The sequence below is a fragment of the Epargyreus clarus genome, unplaced genomic scaffold, assembly GCF_041222505.1.
Source record: "Epargyreus clarus isolate Ecla_fem2 unplaced genomic scaffold, WU_Ecla_fem_2.2 ptg000031l, whole genome shotgun sequence".
Lineage (NCBI taxonomy): Eukaryota > Metazoa > Arthropoda > Insecta > Lepidoptera > Hesperiidae > Epargyreus > Epargyreus clarus.
In genome coordinates, this window is record NW_027332236.1 from 1,058,930 (window position 1) to 1,082,131 (window position 23,202).

The following is a 23,202-nucleotide window of genomic DNA, read 5'->3' on the forward strand; positions in this document are numbered from 1 at the left end:
AAATATCTATGATAATCACTATACCACGAAGGTGGTTAATTAAAAGTTAAAAGTTATCTATGCGCGGATTTGCGAGAGGAATTTGTATAACAATTTCATAAAAAGTCACACCTTCTAAGGTCATAGATAACACACTTGTATAGAGGTTACACCAGAACACGGCAGCGCATAACACTGTATAGTCTGCGAAAAACTGCTAGTTCGCTCTGAATATAGAAATGAATCGCGTCACCATAGCAAATTGTATGACACCTGCTCGCAACAACTTCAGAGCTGACTAGCAGTTTGGCGCGGACTATATTATAATGCAGACATATATGTGGCGAAGTGTTCTACCACCTAATAATACATACCCGACCCGCATGGCGGAGCGGCCACCATACCGGTCGGACGCGCAAAAGGTCCCGGGTTCGATCCCCGGCCAGACAGATATCTAAATGATGAATTTAGATTTCTGTTTCTGGGTCTGGGTGTTTGTGTATTTGTCTGTGTGTGTCCATGGCACCCACGACACAGGGAATCTTAGTGTGGGTATGTGAGTGTAGAAAGCGTTTAGAAAGCGTTTATACTCAGGCATAAACTTGTATATGGATATTTTAAGGCTATTGAACACAAGACGAGGTGGCCGAGTGGTTAAGGCGTTGGACTGCTAATCCAATGTGCTCTGCACGCGTGGGTTCGAATCCCATCCTCGTCGGGGGAAATTTTACTAATTCCTACGCTAAAAGATACGTGTATAAAATCACATTTCTGCGTTTGTTTGTCTCTAGAATATTACCCCATACATAAATAAGCGTTTTTGATATATTTTTTTGATAAACCCTTTAATGTCTCGTTGTTAGGAACGCGTTTCCTTTTAGAGGGGAATATGGCATAACCCCTCAGAAAGAATGGTAGCGCTGGCGCGTTTGAATGGTGTATTTAAGCGGACTGGTATATTTTAAAAATATCACAAAACACGTGATTTGAGTCTTACCTGAGATCGGGTACATGTCTGTACTCTTAGTAATTTACAATCAAGGATTCGACAGACCGGGTGGATGGCTCGACAGCTCAATCTCCCATACAAATCTACATGCAGTGCCTCTGGTGGTCATAAATATTATTTGTCGTTCTATTGTACTAAGAGCTGTCTAGCTCTCGATTCGATACATTGAATCCTCAACTGAAAACTCATAGTAAAGATATTGTACTACCCCAAAGGATGCGTTGTATCTCCTCGTGTACATATGTCTTTCCTTTACCTCGCCTTTTATGTCCACGGCGGCGCTTAAAACTGTATTATAAGGCAGAATACGATGTCGTGGTGTTGCCCCCGGATCTAACCTGTCAAAATGATCTAGCACCTAAAATTATACAACAAAATATACGTGATAATGAAAATGATTTGTTTCCCTGGAGAAACCCAAAGGTGCGTTATATAGAGTTCAATTCCTTGAGGAATACCCGGAATCTTTTTACATACTCAGTATAACCGGCAATGGGTTCTAGAGTATACATTTACATCACGTAATTCAACATCTTGAAATGTTTTTTTTTCCTTTGTCACTTCAAAATATATGATAGTAAATTCCCCCGACGAGGATGGGATTCGAACCCACGCGTGCAGAGCACATTGGATTAGCAGTCCAACGCCTTAACCACTCGGCCACCTCGTCTTGTGCACTGGTGACGAATGTATCTAGCTCATAGTTGAAAATCTACTAAAAGTCTACACGATATTACGTTTTTTATTGCAAGTATATATTTAAGTATATATTACTAGAGCAATTTCAAATAGTATGCTGTATGCTGCATAATTATTTGTCATTGATAATTTTTAACAGAGTTCAAAAAATCCTATTTCGATACAAGACTACACCCCATATTTTAAAATCCATATAGCCGTTTGGCTGCAGAGCGTATGAATAAATTCAACAGACATACACGTACAAAGGCTCGAAAAAAATGTAAAACACGTGTCACTGTGTTTCAATTTCAATTCAATTTTGTGAATGTTTTGGCAGTCTTCGACCGCCCAATCGCTTTTTATAAAATTATGTGAGTGTTTTTTTTTTCTTGTAACCGTACGCACGCGTATTTCATTCTCATATTTTTCAACTCACCTAAAATACAACATTAGTCGTTATATTTTTCCCCAGTTCTTCCTGAGCATGGTATCCTGTACCCTACCGGTACCGGCGGGTATATTCGTGCCGGCCTTCAAGATGGGCGCTTCTCTCGGCCGCTTCACTGGCGAAGTGATGCACTACTTCTGTCCGCTAGGGGTCGCTTATGGGGGACATATTCAGAAGATCTTACCGGGTATGTAAACTGCTATTCTGTGCAATTACAGAGGGTATATAAGCTTTTCTCAATACCATCGCATAATAGCTAATAGCTAATGTAGTATTATAGAGGAACGCTTATAAAAGTGAAATAGTAGAAGTGTACTTCAGTAATGATCGTTAGAGTTGTTAGATTTGGGATAAATATTTAAGTTTCTATCTCTAATTGATAAATTAAATATATAAGAACGTATTTTTTATTATTTTCACCTTTTTTTATTTTAAGTTTCTATTGCTATAGAATAATCAAAAAGTTTAAGAAATGAAGCCCTGTGATAAATGTACAGACAGTGGAGGCTTCGTACTTACACGTCCTTACTTTTTGAATACGACACCCAAAAATAAGGCAATATTTATAAAAATAAACTCTTACAGGTGGTTACGCAACAGTGGGCGCAGCTGCCTTCACGGGCGCCGTCACACACACCGTCTCAACAATCGTTATCGTCATCGAAATGACTGGACAGGTACGTATTGATTTATGGTTATGGGCGTGGTTGTATATAGTTTTGTTCAGGAGGGTTTTGATTTTTTTTGCAAAGCCGTATGATTGTCTACACGGGTGTATAAAGGGGTTATGTTCGTCCTACTTTCGTTAGTATACATTTTAGAAAGATATTCTAATAGTAGGGAGAGGAGATTTTAATAGATGGATGATTTTTGTTTGTACAAACTATCAAAAAGTATTAATTACGGATCTTCCATTAACAAATGCTTATTTCAGCTAGAACTCTGCTAGAACAAAGTGGTCTAAGTGGCCTAAGTGCATTTTAAAGGTTTTTGACCTACCTGTATTTAAAAATGTAATCGTAATTTAAAAATGTTGTTTAGTCCACGTAAAAATACTAGTCAATTGTATGACTACACCTCCTCGCAACAACTTCAGAGCGGACTATACACTTTTACTTTTCTCCATATTGTAAATCATGTTTTTGTAGTTAGGCTACTCTGGTTCTAACAGCCTCATTTATTCTTGATGATTTTTTTATAAGCGGCGATTTATTTTATCGCACCGTCCTAGGAAGCACGCACGTACTGCCGTCACTGTTTTAGACTTCTCATCCTTAAGCAAATGTTTTAGTATTAAGTCTGCCTTTTGTACAATTTCTGGTATTATAAAGTTTAAATATATGAATAGCTGCATCATAAATAAGTAGTCAACATCAAGCCCCTATTGCATACTCGACAAACATCTAATAACCTCTAAAAAATTATGACCAGGTGACTCATCTCCTACCAATCATGGCGGCGGTGTTAGCAGCCAACGCCGTAGCAGCGCTGCTGCAGCCGTCCTGCTTCGACAGCATCATCCTCATCAAGAAGCTGCCCTACCTGCCAGATCTACTGTCGTCTGCGAGCCGTGAGTACCTACTATAATAATATAACAAACTAGCTGACCCGGCAAGCTTTGTATCGCCTGAAAATCTATTTATCAAATATATTTCATATAAAATATAGCCTATTTTACTCGTGGATAATGTAGCTTTTAATGGTGAAAGAATTTTTAAAATCGGTCCAGTAGTTTTTGAGGCTATTCATTACAACCAAACAAACAAACAAAGTTTTCCTCTTTATATAATATTAGTGTAGACTAATAATGCCCGCGGTTTCGCCTAGGTTTAAAAAAAAACTTTTTTTTTATATAATATAGGAGCAGCAGACGAGCATGCAGTCCACCTGATGGTACTGCCACTGCCACTTATGTACATCTGTAATCAACCCCAGATAAGAATTAGATTCCTATCTGAGGTCGGCCACAGATGTAGAGTAAAGATGTATGTAGTCCACCTGATGATAAGTGGCTACTGTCGCCCATGGACATCTGTAATCAATCCCAGATGGGATTAGATATTCCTACCTGAGGTCGGCCACAGATGCGCCGCTACCCCTGAGGACTAAGCTGGAACGCCTCGGATATGTATGTCTCCCTTACTACACCGTTCATAACGGAACACAGAAACGCTGAACACTGCTGTTATAAGCCAAAAATATTAATTAATATTATAATTAGGCCTGAAACGATAATAAATAAAAGATAACTCACAATTATATTATGGTTGCTATTATTTGGGTTCCGTAGTCATGACGAGGTGGCCGAGTGGTTAAGGCGTTGGACTGCTAATCCAATGTGCTCTGCACGCGTGGGTTCGAATCCCATCCTCGTCGGAGCTTTTTAGTTCACTGTGTCACTCCACAAACGAAAATTAACTTGGATTATAAAATGCATATGGAAGGAAATATTACTGTATATACCTGACAAATGAAGTCGAAAAATGAGAATTTTTGGAAATAAAGAGTGATAAATATAAAGTGAATATTTAAAATTTTACTAATATTTTTGTCCTTTTTTAGATAACGTTTAAGAGTAGTTGCAACCCAACCCATTTCCCCGTACATACGAAAGTAAACCCTAATTACAGCACCAAATTATTATTTCATGTTGCTTCTCTCCTATCTTTCTATCTCTCTTTATCTCTCTCTCTTTCATTCCGTTCCACTCCCTCTCCCCTTACATCTCTTCTATGTCATTCTCCCTCCCTCTCCTTTTGTCACTATCTTACATCCTTAACAAATCCTAAGTAGTGTTATCTGAGATCGATCACTATTGGACTGGGTAAATAATGGAGGTACTGTGTATACTGCAGTGCTATTCTAGTCACCAAAATTATTATTATTTTTACTTGACTTTGTCTGTAATGGCTTAGTTCATTTCATATTCTTTTGCTACACTAGCGCCATTTGGAACGGTTTTGGAACCGTTACTTACTGCTTATACATATACACTTTTTTAACAGATCACCATATTAGATAGTTCTTCTTACTTCTACCTTCCATACATAAAATTCTTTCACTCATTATATATATATAAGGCAGAATTTACCCATCACTCTAGAAACAATTAGTGACGAATGTCACGATATGTTAATGAATATTGCATAGTGTTTGCAATGGCATTGTTGTTGCAATATTTGCCAGCAGTGCACAAGACGAGGTGGCCGAGTGGTTAAGGCGTTGGACTGCTAATCCAATGTGCTCTGCACGCGTGGGTTCGAATCCCATCCTCGTCGGAGCTTTTTGGTTACTGAACTACACGACAAACGTTAGTTGAAATGGTTATACGTATTGTGTATTGTATAAATAAATGAAGTCGAAATTTGAGATTTTCTGGAGATCGCGGGGTATACTGTATATACGAGTAGTAATATTTCTGCAAGAGCAGACATATACCTATTGAAAAATAATAACTTTATCCACCTTTTAATTTGTATCTTATGTTACACTACTTACCTATCTACCTACCTACTGCCTACTTTCTTTATGTCTCACTCTCTTACTCTCTTTCCCTCTCCCTCTTATTTCCTCTTACCTCGTATCAATTTCAAAGAGGCTGTCAGAAAATGATTTACACTATAAAGTATTAAGTCTGTCTTTTGGACCACGATAATTTTGAATCAATATTTTGAATAAATAAATAGGAATAAAAAAAAAAAAATAATAATAAGTAAATATTTTTTTATTGGTTTCTGATTAGTCATGAACATACCTACCGAGTTCTAATGTTTTATGTGCGAAGACTACAAAATTTTACCTATTGAAATCGATATAAATAAAAATAAATAAATAAATTAGGCAACACCATCAATATTATCAAAAAATACATACCAATTTAAATTAACAGGATACATACGAACGCATATACTTGATCATTGTTTTCATTCAATCACTTTTGTGACATTGTTTTATTTTTTATCTATTTATTTAATAAACATTTGAGCGATAAAAATTCCCCCGACGAGGATGGGATTCGAACCCACGCGTGCAGAGCACATTGGATTAGCAGTCCAACGCCTTAACCACTCGGCCACCTCGTCTTGTGTTCGAATGAACAAATTATTGAACGATTCAATGCGTTCTGAACCAAAAAATGACATAAACATTCGTGAAGTTTCATAGCAAAGTACTCATAACGCTATGGCGGCCGCGATTTGTTATTAGTTCCTGGCTAAAGGACAAGTTCTTACCAAAATCGAAGTCGATTGATCGAAGCTTTGCCAAAGGTGACCGAAACCTAAAGCTTTGTCAGACCCTATACTTTGCAAGAGGAAACTGCATAAGCAAAACCAAACTTACACCACTCATTACGAGTGCTATTATTGTATTAACTAACTATAAAGTCGACGTTGTACAAACGTAAACGTAAATAGAAGTAACGTTTAAGTTATTACGTAAACAGATGTCTGATCTATATGTGTTGTTGATGTTTTTAAAGTCAAAATTCGGTTTAATCACCACCATTTGATTCTGTCACCTATTATCATATTTCAATTATGTTTTATTTTTATTTTTTTCAGGTATGTACGACATATGCGTGGAGGACTTTATGGTGCGAGATGTGAAATATATCTGGAACAGGATGACCTTCCAGCAGCTCAAGGACATATTGAAGCAAAACAAGGTACTTATAATTAAAAAATAATAACTTAGTGAACGCTCTCATCACGCATTGACCAGCTTACTGCCCAAGTCAAGCATCCATAAATAAGTTTTACTTCAAACAAACATATTTCTAGTCCTAGACGTTTGTCCGTTTTCTATATTGAATATGTCTAATGGAATGCCTCGGTAGAGACCGGGCCAATATTCTAGTCCGCTTTGAATATAGAAACGAGTCGCGACAGCAAATTATAGATATTAGCGGGACGAAGACAGCTCCGCTGCCGCTCTCGCCCGCGGGGACATAACGCAGTTAGTGTGCCCTTACGTTGCTACGGAGTATATGCTTGTAGTTATGTTCGACTGCATTGACTCTCTGACTACACGTGCAACAACTTCAGAGCGGACTAGAAGTTTGGCGCAGACTATACATAGTTCTTAAAATTAGATTTTTGGTTACAGAGCATCAAAAGCTTCCCACTAGTGGACAGCCCGACCTCCATGGTGTTATTGGGCTCGATCCACCGCTGGGAGCTCGTGCGCGGTATAGAGAAGCAAGTTGGTCGGGAACGTCGGCTGCAAGTGGCGGCCTTATGGCTTCGTGAGGCGGAGCGGCGGCGGGACGAGGAGCGGCGTCGGGTTCGACGCCCGTCGCGGTTTGAGGTTAGCTCATATTATGTCAACTCAATACATATTAGATACTATAATGTCAGCCTAACATCGAAATAATTAAATAGCATAATGAAAAATAGTAGTAAGTCTGCCCAAATCCTTTTAATAAATAATGAATAAAAAAAATATCATTAGGTATATTCAGAGCATAGCTTCAGAGTAATTCAATATTAAAATAAAAACAGTAGCATATATAATTTCATTATTAAAACCGGCACATGCGTGCTGTATAAGTATACAATACGCATCCTGAAAAGTTAAAATAATATATGTTAATATTTGTAGTATACTCATAATTGTGTAATATTATACTACCCGCTATTTGTATCATAAACCGACCGAGTCACTCCTACTTCGATAGCGGTGAGAGACGGACGTGTCGCAAGGGTGTAAAATAACGAATAGGTTAATTCCTTGAGTCCCACCCTGTATGATAGAATCTCAAGATCTAACAGTATGAATACAATAATCCTCATTTATGTAATGAACGAAATGAAATGAAATATATTTATTTTGTATAGGCCAACGGCGGCACTTACAAATTGTCAGTTACAATATTTTCTTAAACTACTACCGGATCGGAACGCGACCTCTACTGAGAAGATCCGGTAAGAAACTCAGTGGGTTTGTCTTTTTTAATTTTAAAAATAATTATTCTCTTTTTAATTTTTTTTTTTTTTTTTTTTTTTTTTTTTTTTTTTTTTTTTTTTTTTTTTTTTTTTTTTTTTTTTAACGTGCAGTCATGTTCGAGTTAAAGGCGTGTTTCTTAGTTGATAGCTTTATTATAACTAACTTAATAATACTCTAACACTAACTTTTATTAGGGTGCCCCACTACATACAAAAATTACTCGATTATAGAATAAACACATATCAAACCCGTTTGAAAATCGACTTGGTATCCTCCATAGACAGAAAACTGTATGTAGATTATGAACAGCATAATTAATAATTACAATTTGCGTTCCAGGTGACTCCGGCGCCCGATATGCTACAAGTCCCCGGTACGGGAATGACTCGTGGCTCCTCACTGACTACCAAAGACCAAGGCGGATTGATACCCGGTAAAATTACTAAGATTTTGTGCATATTTACTTTATTTCATCACTTTTAATACTTCATTAATCACAAATCACCGTAACTTAAATATTATAAATGCGAAAGTTAGTTTGCTTGTTTGTTTGTTACGCTTTCACACCATTACTACAAAACCTATTGTAATGAAGTTTTGTACACACGCTGTCAGGGGTCTAGAACATAGGGTAACTTTTATGCCGAAAAAAATACTGTTCCCAAGGTTAAATAAAAATAAGTCATAATAATAACTAAACATTTTTTTGTTAAATAGTCCGCGTAAAACAGCTAGTCCTCTCTGAATATAGAAATGAATCGCGTCGCCATAGCAAATTGTATGACTACACCTCCTCGCAACAACTTCAGAACGGACTAGTAGTTTGGCGCAGACTATACAAGGATAAGCAATTTTCCATAATAATTCCCAAACTAAACACACAATTGATATCAAATAGATATTCACGTAGAATGTTAAAATATTTTTTATGGATTAAGATTAATGGCATGCAAATGTAATTGAGCATATAAATAAAAATATATTTTATAACCTCCCCAGCCCCCGGTCAGCTGTTCCGTCCGAAGTCCATCCTGAAGAAGACCAACTCGTTCACCCTGACGCGAGGGTTGGTTCCTCCGCAGACGCCCACCTCGCCGCAGCCCTCCGTCTACACCACCGTCACCGGCGCTGAGACCAGGTGAGCCCTTATCCTGCCCTAGATCAAGGGTAGGGCACTTTGTTCGACTCTAGAGGGTTTGGTAAGTCCGCATAGCGACATCTATCGCAAATGAAAGTGGTAGAACCCTTTGTGGTTCGACTCCGGCGGCACCACCGCCACACCTATTTCTGCCTAATAACAGCAGCGTTAGGCGCTGCTGTGTTCCGGTTTGAAGGGTGTGGTAAGGGAGACAGACTTTTCTGAGGCGTTCCAGCTTAGTCCTCAGGGGTAGCGGCGCATCTGTGGCCGACCTCAGGTAAGAATATCTGATCCTATCTGGGGTTGATTACAGATGTCCATGGGCGGCAGTAGCCACTTACCATCAGGTGGACTGCATACTCGTCTGCTACTCTTATATTATATAAAAAAAATATTAAGTATGCTTGTATATACAGGGTGAATTTTTAAAACGGGCCTTCAGGGCCAAATCGGAAATTATAAGGATTAGCGAAAAATGCTGAAAGGAGTTACGAGGCCGATTTTGATAAAAACTAAAACTGCATCATTACTTTTTTAAAATAACTTTTTCCCTAGCCGGGAATCGAACGAGTTCATTTTGAAAAAAAATGCACCCTCTATATTATTCCACTATCTGATAGTGTTGCTTATAAGGATCAAAATCTGGGAAGTAATGATAAATGACAAACTAAAAGAAAAGCCTCAATTTTAAGAAAATACATATTTTTTCAAATTAATTTGGCAGTTAAGTTCCCGCCATTCATCAATTTAAACATTTCGTGTATTAACATTTTTTTTGGCTCAATGTTTCTAATCATTCGAAATGGACGTTTTGTTTCACAATAATTTATATTTTTATGTCCGACTTAGCTAAGGTTATTTTTAGGACCATTAAAATAGATTTACTTGCTATGGGCGGAGTATCGTTTAATACAGATGTAAAGTTGACAATTTGCGAGAATTACTTTTTAGAGTCAAATCCGAGTAATTAATAAAAAAAGAGATATAGAAAATCATATTTAAAGTTGAAACGAAGTTGTAATCAACAAACAATAAGAATTTACTATTTAATCAGTTATTTATTTTCATTAAAAAATCAATCCTAAAAACGGCGGTAACTTATTTGCCAATCTATTACTTTCTCATACTAAGCCGTATGTCATAGTCATAACATCGAATAATTAGTTGATTAACCAACAAATTCTTCAATGGTATGACTTATGTCTGTTTCTAAAGAATTATACATAAATCATTTGTTATGTATAATCTTAAGGATTAGTATGCCAATGTATGGAAAAATACGTATTTTGTTCAAAATTTTCCTTTTCCTTTAATTTGTCACATAACATTACTTCCCAGAATTTGATCCTTATAAGCGACACTATCAGATAGTGGAATAATATAGAGGTGTCATTTTTTTCAAAATGAACTCGTTCGATTCCCGGCTAAGGAAAAAAATATTTTAAATAACTAATGATGCAGTTTTAGTTTTTATCAAAATCGGCCTCGTAACTCCTTTCAGCATTTTTCGCTAATCCTTATAGTTTCGGATTTGGCCCTGAAGGCCCGTTTTAAAAATTCACCCTGTATATAGGTATATGATGATGAATAAATCTTTTGAAATCTTTGAATTATTTCCGACACAATTCGACACGATTTCATTATAGCAATGTAATGCTGCTGTGTTCCGCTTTAAAGTGTGTGGTTAGGGACACATACTTATCCTAGGCCTTTCAATTAATCCTTTAGGGTGTGTCTGTGGCCAACCTCAAGGTTAGGACACACTTCTTATCTACGGATTAATTTGAAACTTTTGTTACAAAAAAATGTGTGTTTTTACAGAATCCGTGCCGCATTCGAGGCTATATTCAAACGATCGACGCTACTAGCGGACGTAGAGGGCGGACTGTCCGACCAGTACGGAGGCCTACCCCGTAGCCCCTCTATCAATAAGAAGGTTCAATTGGTCAGTATGATATTGAGTATAGTTTTTACTTTAGACTGGTTTTATGTTTAGCTGAAAGATAAATGAACTTATATAGGTAGTTAGGAGAATAACTGTATTATTATTTTATGAGTGTTTCCACCAACTCCCCCACTGCTATATATTCAATTTTTGAAACCGTGTATGTATATCTACTTTGTGTGTGTGCATATGTGTATTCGTGCGTATGCTTATGTGTGTGCAAGTTTGAGATACGAGTAATGAAGCTTGAAGGTGGTAGAACCCTTTGTAGGTCGACTCCGGCGGCACCACCGCCACACCTATTTCTACCTAATAACAGCAGTGCTAGGCGCTGCTGTGTTCCGGTTTGAAGGGTGTGGTAAGGGAGACAGACTTTTCCGAGGCGTTCCAGCTTAGTCCTCAGGGGTAGCGGCGCATCTGTGGCCGACCTCAGGTAGGAATATCTAATCCTATCTGGGGTTGATTACAGATGTCCATGGGCGGCAGTAATCACTTACCATCAGGTGGACTGCATGCTCGTCTGCTACTCTTATATTATAAAAAAAAATGAGATAAAATCTTCTAACACAATATTGTCACTCATAACGTGAAATTATTGACTGGAATAAAACTGACAAACTAAAATAAGATGTATTTATACGTCGTTTGATAAGATATATTAATTTAAAAGTTTTTGTTACGAGTCCAATAATTGATGTAACCACTGTGACAAGGACGATGAAGGGTTAAACAAATCAAGAAATTCGTGGCACGTATTTATGGATGCCTAATTAATTAATGTTTATATGTGAACAGCCTCGCGAACGGGTGTGCGATATGTCCCCCGAAGACCAGAAGGCGTGGGAGCAACTGGAGATGGCGAAGGAAATCGACTTCGACAGGATGCTGCAAATCGCTAGAAAACGAGATATGGTATGTATTTTTTTTACAATTGCAAACATTTCGAATACAGTGAGACTCTGCCTCTGAAAAAAGGTCTGAGGATCGGATATATACATATTGGAAATTAAGTACCACTTGCTATAACATTCGAGGAAATTAACGCGAGGAAATCTATACGCCTATAATGTCTTAGAAAACAAAAACTAAGTCTACCAATCCGCGTTAAGCCAGCGAGTTGGATTATGGCCTATCACTCAGTCTGTACACAACAGTGGGACAGTAATGGATGGAGATAGCATTTTTATACATTGATCTACCTTGAAACTACCGTGTATGTTGATTGAAAATATGATTTAATCCACAGCATCCAGATGACCCCGAGTATGAGGACGAGAACCTGTACATCTGCCACATCGACCCTGCACCCTTCCAGCTGGTCGAGAGGACATCACTACTGAAGGTACAAAAATTCAAATATTTTTTTTCACATAAACCACTTTTTGCAAGTCAGAAACAAATTAAATTTCATTAAATTGAATTTGTATTAATTTATAATAATTATAATTATATAATTAACTACTTGTTTAAAACTATTGTTACTATAAATTGTAACAATAGTTTTAAAGTTATGTTATATGGGAAGAATACGATTAATTTTTTATATGCACCCACTGACTAAAACCGACGTCAAAAACTTGGCTAGTAAATTCATAAAGTTTCGATAGTGTTATTATTGAGATGGCCAAAGTATGTGTAGAGGATAGGTGATTATATTTTCTTATTATTAATATCAATAATATTTAATTTACAGGTTCATTCGCTGTTCTCAACTTTGGGTGTCAGTCGCGCTTACGTGACGGCCATAGGACGGCTTATTGGCGTTGTTTCACTCAAGGAGGTAAGAATATACCTTTTTCCATTATATAGCGTCAAATATAGCTCTTTTATTTGACAAGGTCTTACAAACGTATACTTGCAAAAAAATAAATATTGTTAAGAACAAATTATCCTTAGTTCTATAAATTCGCTGCTGATTGATTTAAATATATTCAGAATTTAAGCTCAAAATTATTACATGCTTATTAAGTCTAGGTTATATCATTAACGTCATCTATTTTATGCCGATTTTAGGGGATTATAATTTGTGCTAATTAATAGGTGTTGTATGTTTTGATGACGAGTATTCTGTCTGCGGATAAATAAATTAATACTTGCTTGAACGGTGAAGGAAAACATCATAAGGGAACATGAAATCTTGAGATTTAAAAAAATACTCAATGGTATGTGAATCCTATCAACATGCACTTGGCTAACGCGGTGGTCTCTGAATTTATTATTTTTATTCTGAAAGGTCACTCGTGAATAGCAATGGGATAGTGATGGGTTGATGATGAAGATGATTCTAGCTACAATATCAACAAACATAAATGAAACTACGAATTGAACCCTCAAACAAAGGTAAAACAAACCGTACTAATGGAATCCTTCCACCCCAGCTGCGCAAAGCCATCGAGGACGTGAACGCCGGGCTGCTGACCCCGGCCAGCTGCCCCCCACCCCCTGTGACCCCTCCGCCCCTGGTGATAAGGGTGCAAGCGACGGAGCCGGCGCCCCCTAGCGACTGCGACACCGCCAAGCTGACCACGCCCGCCAAGTGAAACAGGTAACTCCACTTACTTCATGCTACTGATACTGCTACTGATTTGTCAAAGATATATTAGAGAATTGTTATACAGGGGAATATTTCAAATAGGCCTTCAGGGTCAAATCCGAAACTATAAGGATTAGCGAAATTTAGAATTTGATCCTTATAAGCAACATTATCAAATAGTGGAATAATATACAGGATGTATTTTTTTTCCAAGGGAACTACTTTTTTACTAGGGAAAAAGATATTTTAAAAAACTAATGATGCAGTTTTAGTTTTTATCAAAATCGGCCTCGTAACTCCTTTCAGCGTTTTTCGCTAATCCTTATAGCGGATGTGGTCCTGAAGGCCCGTTTGAAAAATTCACCCTGTATAAAAAGTTTAAAAAACATAGCCTATGGTTACCCAAGTTACATTTACAGTTACAAGTTACAGTTACATTTCTAACAAAAAAAAATAATGTGAGCCGTCACGGGACGCCTGGCAGATGTGAAACATCGACATTATTTTGTAAAAGTCGATTGCGCATGGCGACGCGTCGCCACACCGTACGCACTACTGCATATAGACTGTATATATATACCATCGTATAGCGTGGCGACGCGTCGCGACGCCAGAAATCGGTTTTACGTGCGGCTATAGATGTTTCACATCAATTAGACGAATCCAACGATACCTCATATGTTATAATCCGTTAAGAATTTGAGCTGTTGAGCGTGGTAAAGAAGGTTTTTTTATAATATAGGAGTAGCAGACGAGCATGCAGTCCACCTGACGGTAAGTGGCTACTGCCGCCCATGGACATCTGTAATCAACCCCAGAGAGGATTAGACATTCCTACCTGAGGTCGGCCACAGATGCGCCGCTACCCCTGAGGACTAAGCTGGAACGCCTCGGAAAAGTCTGTCTCCCTTACCACACCCTTCAAACCGGGACACAGCAGCGCCTAACACTGCTGTTATTAGGTAGAAATAGGTGTGGCAGTGGTGCCGCCGCACAAAGGGTTCTACCACTTTCTAAAAGTGTGATCACAGACATGTTTTAGATACATATCTGTAAATGACACATCTATCAATACAATTGTATAACATTACCTTTCCAGTGGAGTAAAAATATTTTTTAAACGAACTAAAAAACATTATACTTTTACGAAATTAATGAAATTCGTTTTAATACCCACTTTTTAAAAGATGTGTGTTATGGAGTTTTTTCGGCGCTTCTTCTCCATAACAAAACACCTTATGAAGTAGTAGCAGGAGTAATGACATTTTGAACCTATTTTGAATACAAAAAAAATGATTTTAAACTATAATAAATAATTGTTCTAACAGACAAATGTACCAAATGAATATGTATAGTCATAACAAGACGAGGTGGCCGAGTGGTTAAGGCGTTGGACTGCTAATCCAATGTGCTCTGCACGCGTGGGTTCGAATCCCATCCTCGTCGGAGCTTTTTGATTTTTATTATTATCATATAGGAGTAGTAGACGAGCAAGCAGTCCACCTGATGGTAAGTGGCTACTGCCGCCCTAGACATATGTAATCAACCCCAGATAGGATTATATTCCTACCTGAGGTCAGCCATAGATGCGCCGCTACCCTTGAGAACTAAGCTGATATGCTCAGAAAAGTACATCTCCCCCTTACCATACTCTTCTGAATGTATCACCACGTTGATGTGAGTCAAATATTTAATTTTATTAAAAAATGTTACAGCATTATTAGTACTAATGCATTGATAATATGTTACAAAAATACTATTATTCTAAATCCATTCTTTCAATTTATCGTTACATCGAAAACGGGTTTCTTCGCGGGATACTATCATAACTTATTTTACTATGATAATAGTTCATATACGTTTAAAGACATTTATTTCTCATAAGATTTTACAAAAAATCACTTACAAAATCAATTACAAAATACAAACAGATTTAAATGGGTTAGCGTAGTGTAATTGTGGGTAGATTTAAAGTTAACAATCGTATACCGTGCAATTTGTAACATTAAACTTTCATTTATTATTATTGTTACTATTTTCTTTTTTATAATATAAGAGTAGCAGACGAGCATGCAGTCCACCTGATGGTAAGTGGCTACTGCCGCCCATGGACATCTGTAATCAACCCCAGATAGGATTAGATATTCCTACCTGAGGTCGGCCACAGATGCGCCGCTACCCCTGAGGACTAAGCTGGAACGCCTCGGAAAAGTCTGTCTTCCTTACCACACCCTTCAAACCGGAACACAGCAGCGCCTAGCACTGCTGTTATTAGGTAGAAATAGGTGTGGCGGTGGTGCCGCCGGAGTCGAACCACAAAGGGTTCTACCACCTTTAAATAATTGCATACAATACCTACTTTTCACATTCTAACCTATGTGCTTCTATCTATTTCAGACGATAATGCCATACTGGACCCTACCTTGGACCCTAGGTATACCATACCAAGTCGCAAACACTGCAGTATTTTAAATTATTTATACTTAGTTCAATATGTACGACGGTGCTTCCATAAGACAATAATTTATTTCATAAACTTAACTCAGAAATAGATAAACTAGAAATAAATGAGCACATTTCCATGCATATGCACGTGTAATTGGCATGATGACGAATTTTAAACTCCCCTTCTATAATGTAGGTACATGTCTACTGATTCCAAAAATCGTATTATTTCGGTAATAAATTCAGTATTAACGGATTTATTCGTATATCAATGCTCACGGGTGTCATGGCGTCCGCGAGTGACGTCACGCTTCGATATCCCATAGTAAAGTTCAAGCAATACGGTGACACGCCAAAAAAATGACGTCATTTCGCCCCGATTAGCGTTTTAAACAAGATGGCTGACTGCAGTATTTTATACCTTTATTTTATTGAAAATATAATGAATTCTAAAGTTTTTATTAAAACTGGGCTATATTTGAGAATGCTTTCAACATAAAGATTTTAAGTAAAGTAATTATTGGATTTTTTAATACTGTCATCATGCGCATTGCACGGATTGCTGCATACATACTTGCATGGATTCGTGCGTTAATCACATCGATGTACGTAAAGTTTTTAATCTATTTATTATATAGTTTAGTTACATTGAAAATCTGGGCAGCCATTTTGTTTTAGTGTTTTCGAAATATCGTGGTTGTGCCTTATGTTGTTGTAAGCTTCGAAATTAAAAATAAAGTTAAGTCTTAAGTAGTTCAATTGTGGAATTAAAAAATATATGAATAAGGCCCGAAGCAGATATGCTACTTTTAGTATCAGTGATCGACGATAAGACTGCTTTTTGAATATAAACGCAGCGTTCAAACGCTACACTCCGCAGTTTAAATAAACGCCATGGACATATAGTTCTTAAAACGAGCCTTTTCTATCACATCTATATCTTTTCTATTCGGTTGAACACAGCATGTCGCTAAAACATGATATAGTGTCGTTGCAATCGCCAGTATTTTTGAATGCTCGATGTATTAACTAAACGGAATAAACGCCATGGAACATATAATGTTAAAACGCGAGTTTTATTTACCGTGAATGAACGCAGAATGTCGCCAAAACATGATGCAATATCGTTCCAATCGCCAATACTAAAAGTAGAGAATCTACTCGGTCCAAAAAAAGGTTAACTTTTATATTTAAAAAGCCATAAAACATATCAATCATATTCACAATCTTAATATTAGACATCAAAGAAATTACAAAAAATATTAATATTTGATATTTTGTGATGTATAAGTATTATAGAAAATTCAAAAAATTGTCAAAAGGCTTGTGATTTACAAAACCATTCCAAATTTTAGTTTGTAAGCCTATTTAGTTTTAAGAGAAGTGTAAAAGGTCAAATCTACAAGATTTGTATTCCTGCATTATTTTCTCTGTTGTTGAAATATGAATTGCTTTTGTACAACATTTTTATGTCATTTATTTATGACAAATATAATTTATACACAGTTTGTTAATAATACCTATAAAGGTGATATAAGGAAATGTAATAATAATATTTCAAGTTACTGCTTAAATAATGAGACAAACGAAAAGTTAAAATATAACATAAACGCATGTACATCATTATTTTTTTGTCATTTATTTATGACAAACCTAATTTATACACAATATGTTAATACCTATAAAAGTAATATAAGGAAATGTAATAATAATATTTCAAGTTGCTGCTTAAATAATTAGACAAACAAAAAGTTAAAATGTAATCATAATATTTCAAGTTGCTGCTTAAATAAAATTAGACAAACAAAAAGTTAAAATGTGTCATGCGTTTGTACAACATTATTTTAATGTCATATATTTATGACAAATATAATTTATACACAATATGTTAATACCAATAAAGGTGATATGAGGAATTGTAATAATAATATTTCAAGTTACTGCTATGAAACAAACGAAAATTTTCCTAACTAGTCATTCTATATTCAGCTTTTTGACATAAATAGTTTTTACATTTATTGAAATGTAAAAGAAAATTTATAGTCAATATGTTTTTTTTTTTTTTGTATATTTTCCTTTGATTATTAAAACCAAAAGACGATTTCATTTTCTATGAAAATACATTTTTCAAAAAATATTTTAAATTAAAAATCTTTATAAAAATATGATCGTGTCTTCTGTGATGTATATTTTGTTAGTTTTACAATATTAATATTAATTTATAATATAAAGTTTACTATTGTATGTTATTTATTATGTCTGAAATATATGTCGGGCCAGTAATGTATGTTTGGCTAAAGATATGCATATATGCATAGTGAGAAAACTTTGATAGCGTGATTCAGAAAGTATGGCGCCATCTATTGATAAGTTTGGGAAAGTCAACATAAACGTTTCAATAAAGAACAGTTGAATTGAAAATGTCTGATTTTGTATTCTCGCAATTATATAGAGAAAGAGAGAGGTGTATAAAAAATTCTACATTTTCATATATTTTATGTTTAAACAAGTAATGACCATACAGTATGGTGACCACACTGTATTCGATTTTGAGGTTCGTCTCAATAAGTGAAAATATTTAACTCACATTTTTATATGTAGCTGAATTCCTAAAATATAATCTGTCCAATACCTAATTTAACATTCAGGTGAATATCAGAATCTTCAATAAGAAAGACTAGAGGGTTGTTAAGTCAAAAAATCTTCCGCACTTACTAAAATTCTTGTAGTATTTTCAAATTGTTTTTAGTACATTTTGGACCCATCAAAGTGCGGCTATGTGACGATACCGCTGCGAAAACGTTAATAAAACGCTTTGGAAAATACAGTTACTAAAATGTCGAATCAAATACTGTTATGTAGTAACATGCGAGTGCTAAATCTAATATTCATAGAAAATTTTAATGATAAATAAATAGCAATTCTCTTGTTTAAATGGTTCAGCCTGCACGGGAATAGAACCTGGGACGTTAAGCATAGCAGACGGATGACCATTATAATACGCCGTTTGTGATATTTAAAGACATTAAAAATAATATTAATATGATTATGTAATATTAGTTGACGAGTTGTATGTAATATTCATTGACATAATGATTTACCGGTTGTTAAGGTTCCGGGTTCGATCCGTGGTTGAGACATCTAAATAATTAAGATTTGTTGTTTAGGTGTCTGTATGTGATCATAGCTTTAACTATATTTTGGAAGGGCTATGTTACATACGGCATTCCAACTTGGTCATGGGAAACAATACGTTATGCCCATCGACATTTCAAATCAAACCTCTTTAGGACAATTCTAAGAGCGATGTACTGCGTTGCTACTTTCAGAACTAAGTCAGAACTTTTTTTTGATGTGAAACATCCATAGCCGCACGTAAAACCGATTTCTGGCGTCGCCACGCTATACGATGGTATACAGTCTATATGCAGTAGTGTGTACGGTGTGGCGACGCGTCGCCATGCGCAATCGAATTCAAATAAATAGTCATAGTTATCTGGAAAAAAATCGTAATATTTTATTTTATCATTATGACATATTTAGTTCCTATCACAATATGTTCTTTTCTGCATATTACTTTTACAAAATAATGTCGATGTTTCACATCTGCCAGGCGTCCCGTGACGGCTCACATTTTTTTTATATGGAATGCCTCCTATAAAAAATTACCTTACCTTCAAACAGAAATAGATGTGGCGGTAACACCAAAGGAGTAGAAACCTTTGTTCAATTTTTAATGAAAATTAGATTTAGCCTCGCTTGTTAGTTAGTTGTTAAGGAATAATGTATGGTATTGTATGTATGTATGTACGTATTTATTTATGTCGTGTCGTGTACAATGCATTTCCATGTGATCTGTTGCTTCTAGTAAAGGATGTTGTCGCTATTTGATATTTTGTTTTATTTTATACCTTTCTTTGTTGGAGTTGCATCTACGCAACAAATACGGCTGTTGGTAAATTATAAATCTTATATCTTAATCTTTTTCTACGAAAGTTCAATACTTGTCAATTTTTGCTCAAATTCTCAAATTTCTAAATGTGATAGACATAAAATGGTTAAGACATAAATTGATTAGAAATGATTGAGATTGATTAGTGGCAAATGTGAGATTCTGATAATTATGATCTGTAACCAACACCAAATTGTAACCACATTGCCGTAAATAAAGATATTTCTTCTAATTTCTAATAAATAACTACACCTGTCTTTATTTACTAAATCAAAGTAGCAATGCAGCATGTCCACCTGAAGTCAAGAACACTGCCGTATCTGTAGTAAATCTATCTGTAAAGATATCTGTAGTAAATTAGAAAGAATTGGACTTATTGCACGCAGTGCACTGCTGTTCTGAAGACTAACTACGTACCCACAATCACGCTACAACAGCGTGTACGGATAGTTTTTAGCCCGCCATAGGTAGAACTCTAATGATGATGATGGTACTTGTCCGTTAGCGACTATAGTCCGTTCCCATTAGGTGCAATCCGCATATTCCTTTGCTACGTTAAGGGGCCGTCCTCTCTAAACGTTACGTAACACTCAAGTGTAAATTTTTACCCTAAACTCGCTAAAAAGTTATGTTATAGTTTTTATCCTTGGGCGTGTTCAGCCGAACTAGGTCTCCTGAGTATTCTAAGTTAGTTTAAGTATAGTCAAAGCATATATACTACTATACTGTACTATACTTAGTCTAACTCAGAATACTCAGGACTTAGTTCGGCTGAACCCACTCATTCAAGGGACTCCCCGTAAAACGTAAATGAAAAGGGTTAAGGCTAAGTCGCTTACTAGATACTAACGTCTTTGCGAGGTTATTGCGAAATATCCCGACTTAGATCAAAACACAGCAGCACTTAACACTGCTGTTATGAGGCCGAGTTAGGCATGGCATAGAAAACCCATTTTTTCCGCTAGTGGCAGCACCAGAGATTCCAAATAAGATACCCATTACAGGTATTATGACGACAGGTTCTATAAGTGAAGGTGGTAGAAGCCTTTGTGGTTCGACTCCGGCGGCACCACCGCCACACCTATTTCTACCTAATAACAGCAGTGTTAGACGCTACTGTATTCCGGTTTGAAGGGTGTGGTAAGGGAGACAGACTTTTCCGAGGCGTTCCAGCTTAGTCCTCAGGGGTAGCAGCGCATCTGTTGCCGACCTCAGGTAGAGGAATATCTAATCCTATCTGGGGTTGATTACAGATGTCCATGGGCGGCAGTAGCCACTTACCATCAGGTGGACTGCATGCTCGTCTGCTACTCCCATATTATATATAAAAAAAAAGTTGTAGTTAAAATAAACGACAGTGTACATTAAAAAATTAAAGAATTTATTACTTATATTTTTTCTGTTACAATAAATCTTAATGCTATAATACTCAAACACTGTAATGTTAATAAAATAGATTCGACTCAATGGTTCTCAACCTTAAGTACACAACAATTAAATAGTTCACAATAACAGTGTCTTTTGAAATTATAATTACACTATTTTAAAATAAATATATTACAAAATAAAATGTATTATTTTTATTTATACAGGCTGAATTCCTTATTTAGCTTCTTAACAGAATTTATTGAATAAATACCGGAACATATCTATGTTAGGTATATAATGAATTTTTGTATAATAATTGTTTCAAGACCAAAAGCATTAAAATATATAAGACAGAACAGAGAGTGGATATTGTCAAGATTTTCAAACTAAACCTTTATCCCGCTTCAAATTAACGCCATCTTGGATTGATTGACAGTTGGCATATATTTCAGATCAACTTCTAACTATCAATTGGTAAAAACTTGTGGATGACTTCCTCTCATGTCTTTTGGTCATACACCTATAGTTGAATGTCCTTGTTATAGAACCACCGATGCCTTATCCGTCAGTCAATCTGTACTAGGTGTAGGTATAACAGCTTAGGATGGCGTTCGTTTAGTTTAATTGCAAAAATATTTCTCTTTTTATAGCAATGCTAATGTTTATTGACAATAGAAACTCTTAAAACAAATATATTAACTAAAATACAAAAAAAAACATAACTTAAAATACGTTATTATTAAAAAAGTATTAAAAACTAAGTTTGATAATTTATCATACTTGCAATGTAACACATTGATTTCAATGTTCTTATGAACTAATTGTTTTCGAATCCACATACAATGGTTTCTAGTTTATACCTAAAAGACGCAAACTTCATTAAATATAAATGCAGAATGCATTATTTATCAGCAAAACCATGTTAGGGCGCAATCGCACTGACGTCCTTGAAAATCGAGTGCGAGAGCACTCTTAGGTCTCAAAAACAAAATTATTTAATTCACGACCTAAAAATAGCGCATATTTAACTTGAAAAAACTATTTTCAAAAATTCTGATTCGAGTACTTTCTTAATATTATCTTGAAAAAAATTTAAGTAGATTTCTATTTTAAATAAAATACCACAAGTAAATTAGCGCTATGTAAACTATTAATAAAATAAATGCAGTTATTAAACTTTAAATATAAATACATCACACGTCCTTATTCACTCATAATGTCAATAAAATTCGACTTTATACATATCACATTTAGCTTAAGTAGTGATTTGCCAAGTATAATTGCCACTGGATAAAATTTTCCTTATTGAAGTTATACTTCTTTTGGCACAATTTAAAAACAGTTCAGAGTATACTTCTGAGTTTTTTTCGCATATCGGTTTTTTTTTGTCAGTTAAATTTATTTGAATACATAAAAGCATTTTATTATTTGCGTCAAAGAAGTATAACTTCTTGTATAGATACACACAGGTATGTATTGTATTTAAAAGTTTTATACAACTTAAAAAGAGTTTTGTTTTTAAATAATACAAAAAAATAGTAACTATATTTTGAATATTTTGGGCTCTCAAGTATAATAAGAAAACCTTATTATTTAGTCAATTATTGTGGCTAATCAGTATTAAAATCATTTTACAATCCGGCATCACCAATACAAAGTTCTTGTGTTGAAATAGAAGTTTTATTAATCTTAAAGTAACGGCAGTGTCAAAGTACACAGTCTCCTTACAATCTTATTGATAGTAATATTCCGTATTTG

At 35.7% G+C, this 23,202-nt stretch overlaps 1 protein-coding gene and 6 non-coding genes across 7 annotated transcripts in view; 5 read left to right on the forward strand and 2 right to left on the reverse strand.

Moving 5' to 3' along the window:
* Positions 1 to 16,387, forward strand: part of ClC-a (chloride channel protein 2) — a 56,107-nt gene extending 39,720 nt beyond the window's left edge. Inside the window, exons 12-24 of the mRNA XM_073089707.1 lie at positions 2,142 to 2,304; positions 2,703 to 2,794; positions 3,549 to 3,687; positions 6,680 to 6,783; positions 7,224 to 7,424; positions 8,403 to 8,496; positions 9,063 to 9,201; positions 11,023 to 11,146; positions 11,942 to 12,058; positions 12,393 to 12,488; positions 12,840 to 12,926; positions 13,525 to 13,691; positions 16,077 to 16,387. Of these exons, the coding sequence (XP_072945808.1) occupies positions 2,142 to 2,304; positions 2,703 to 2,794; positions 3,549 to 3,687; positions 6,680 to 6,783; positions 7,224 to 7,424; positions 8,403 to 8,496; positions 9,063 to 9,201; positions 11,023 to 11,146; positions 11,942 to 12,058; positions 12,393 to 12,488; positions 12,840 to 12,926; positions 13,525 to 13,686 (1,518 nt within the window). The 3' untranslated portion in view covers positions 13,687 to 13,691; positions 16,077 to 16,387. The remainder of the gene's footprint in view (positions 1 to 2,141; positions 2,305 to 2,702; positions 2,795 to 3,548; positions 3,688 to 6,679; positions 6,784 to 7,223; positions 7,425 to 8,402; positions 8,497 to 9,062; positions 9,202 to 11,022; positions 11,147 to 11,941; positions 12,059 to 12,392; positions 12,489 to 12,839; positions 12,927 to 13,524; positions 13,692 to 16,076) is intronic.
* On the forward strand, positions 616 to 697 carry TRNAS-GCU (transfer RNA serine (anticodon GCU)). The gene has a single exon. It is a non-coding gene; the product is annotated as a tRNA-Ser (tRNA).
* Positions 1,577 to 1,658, reverse strand: TRNAS-GCU (transfer RNA serine (anticodon GCU)). The gene has a single exon. It is a non-coding gene; the product is annotated as a tRNA-Ser (tRNA).
* On the forward strand, positions 4,412 to 4,493 carry TRNAS-GCU (transfer RNA serine (anticodon GCU)). The gene has a single exon. It is a non-coding gene; the product is annotated as a tRNA-Ser (tRNA).
* On the forward strand, positions 5,314 to 5,395 carry TRNAS-GCU (transfer RNA serine (anticodon GCU)). Its single transcript has one exon. It is a non-coding gene; the product is annotated as a tRNA-Ser (tRNA).
* On the reverse strand, positions 6,118 to 6,199 carry TRNAS-GCU (transfer RNA serine (anticodon GCU)). Its single transcript has one exon. It is a non-coding gene; the product is annotated as a tRNA-Ser (tRNA).
* Positions 15,044 to 15,125, forward strand: TRNAS-GCU (transfer RNA serine (anticodon GCU)). The gene has a single exon. It is a non-coding gene; the product is annotated as a tRNA-Ser (tRNA).
* Positions 16,388 to 23,202: the final 6,815 nt, after the last annotated feature.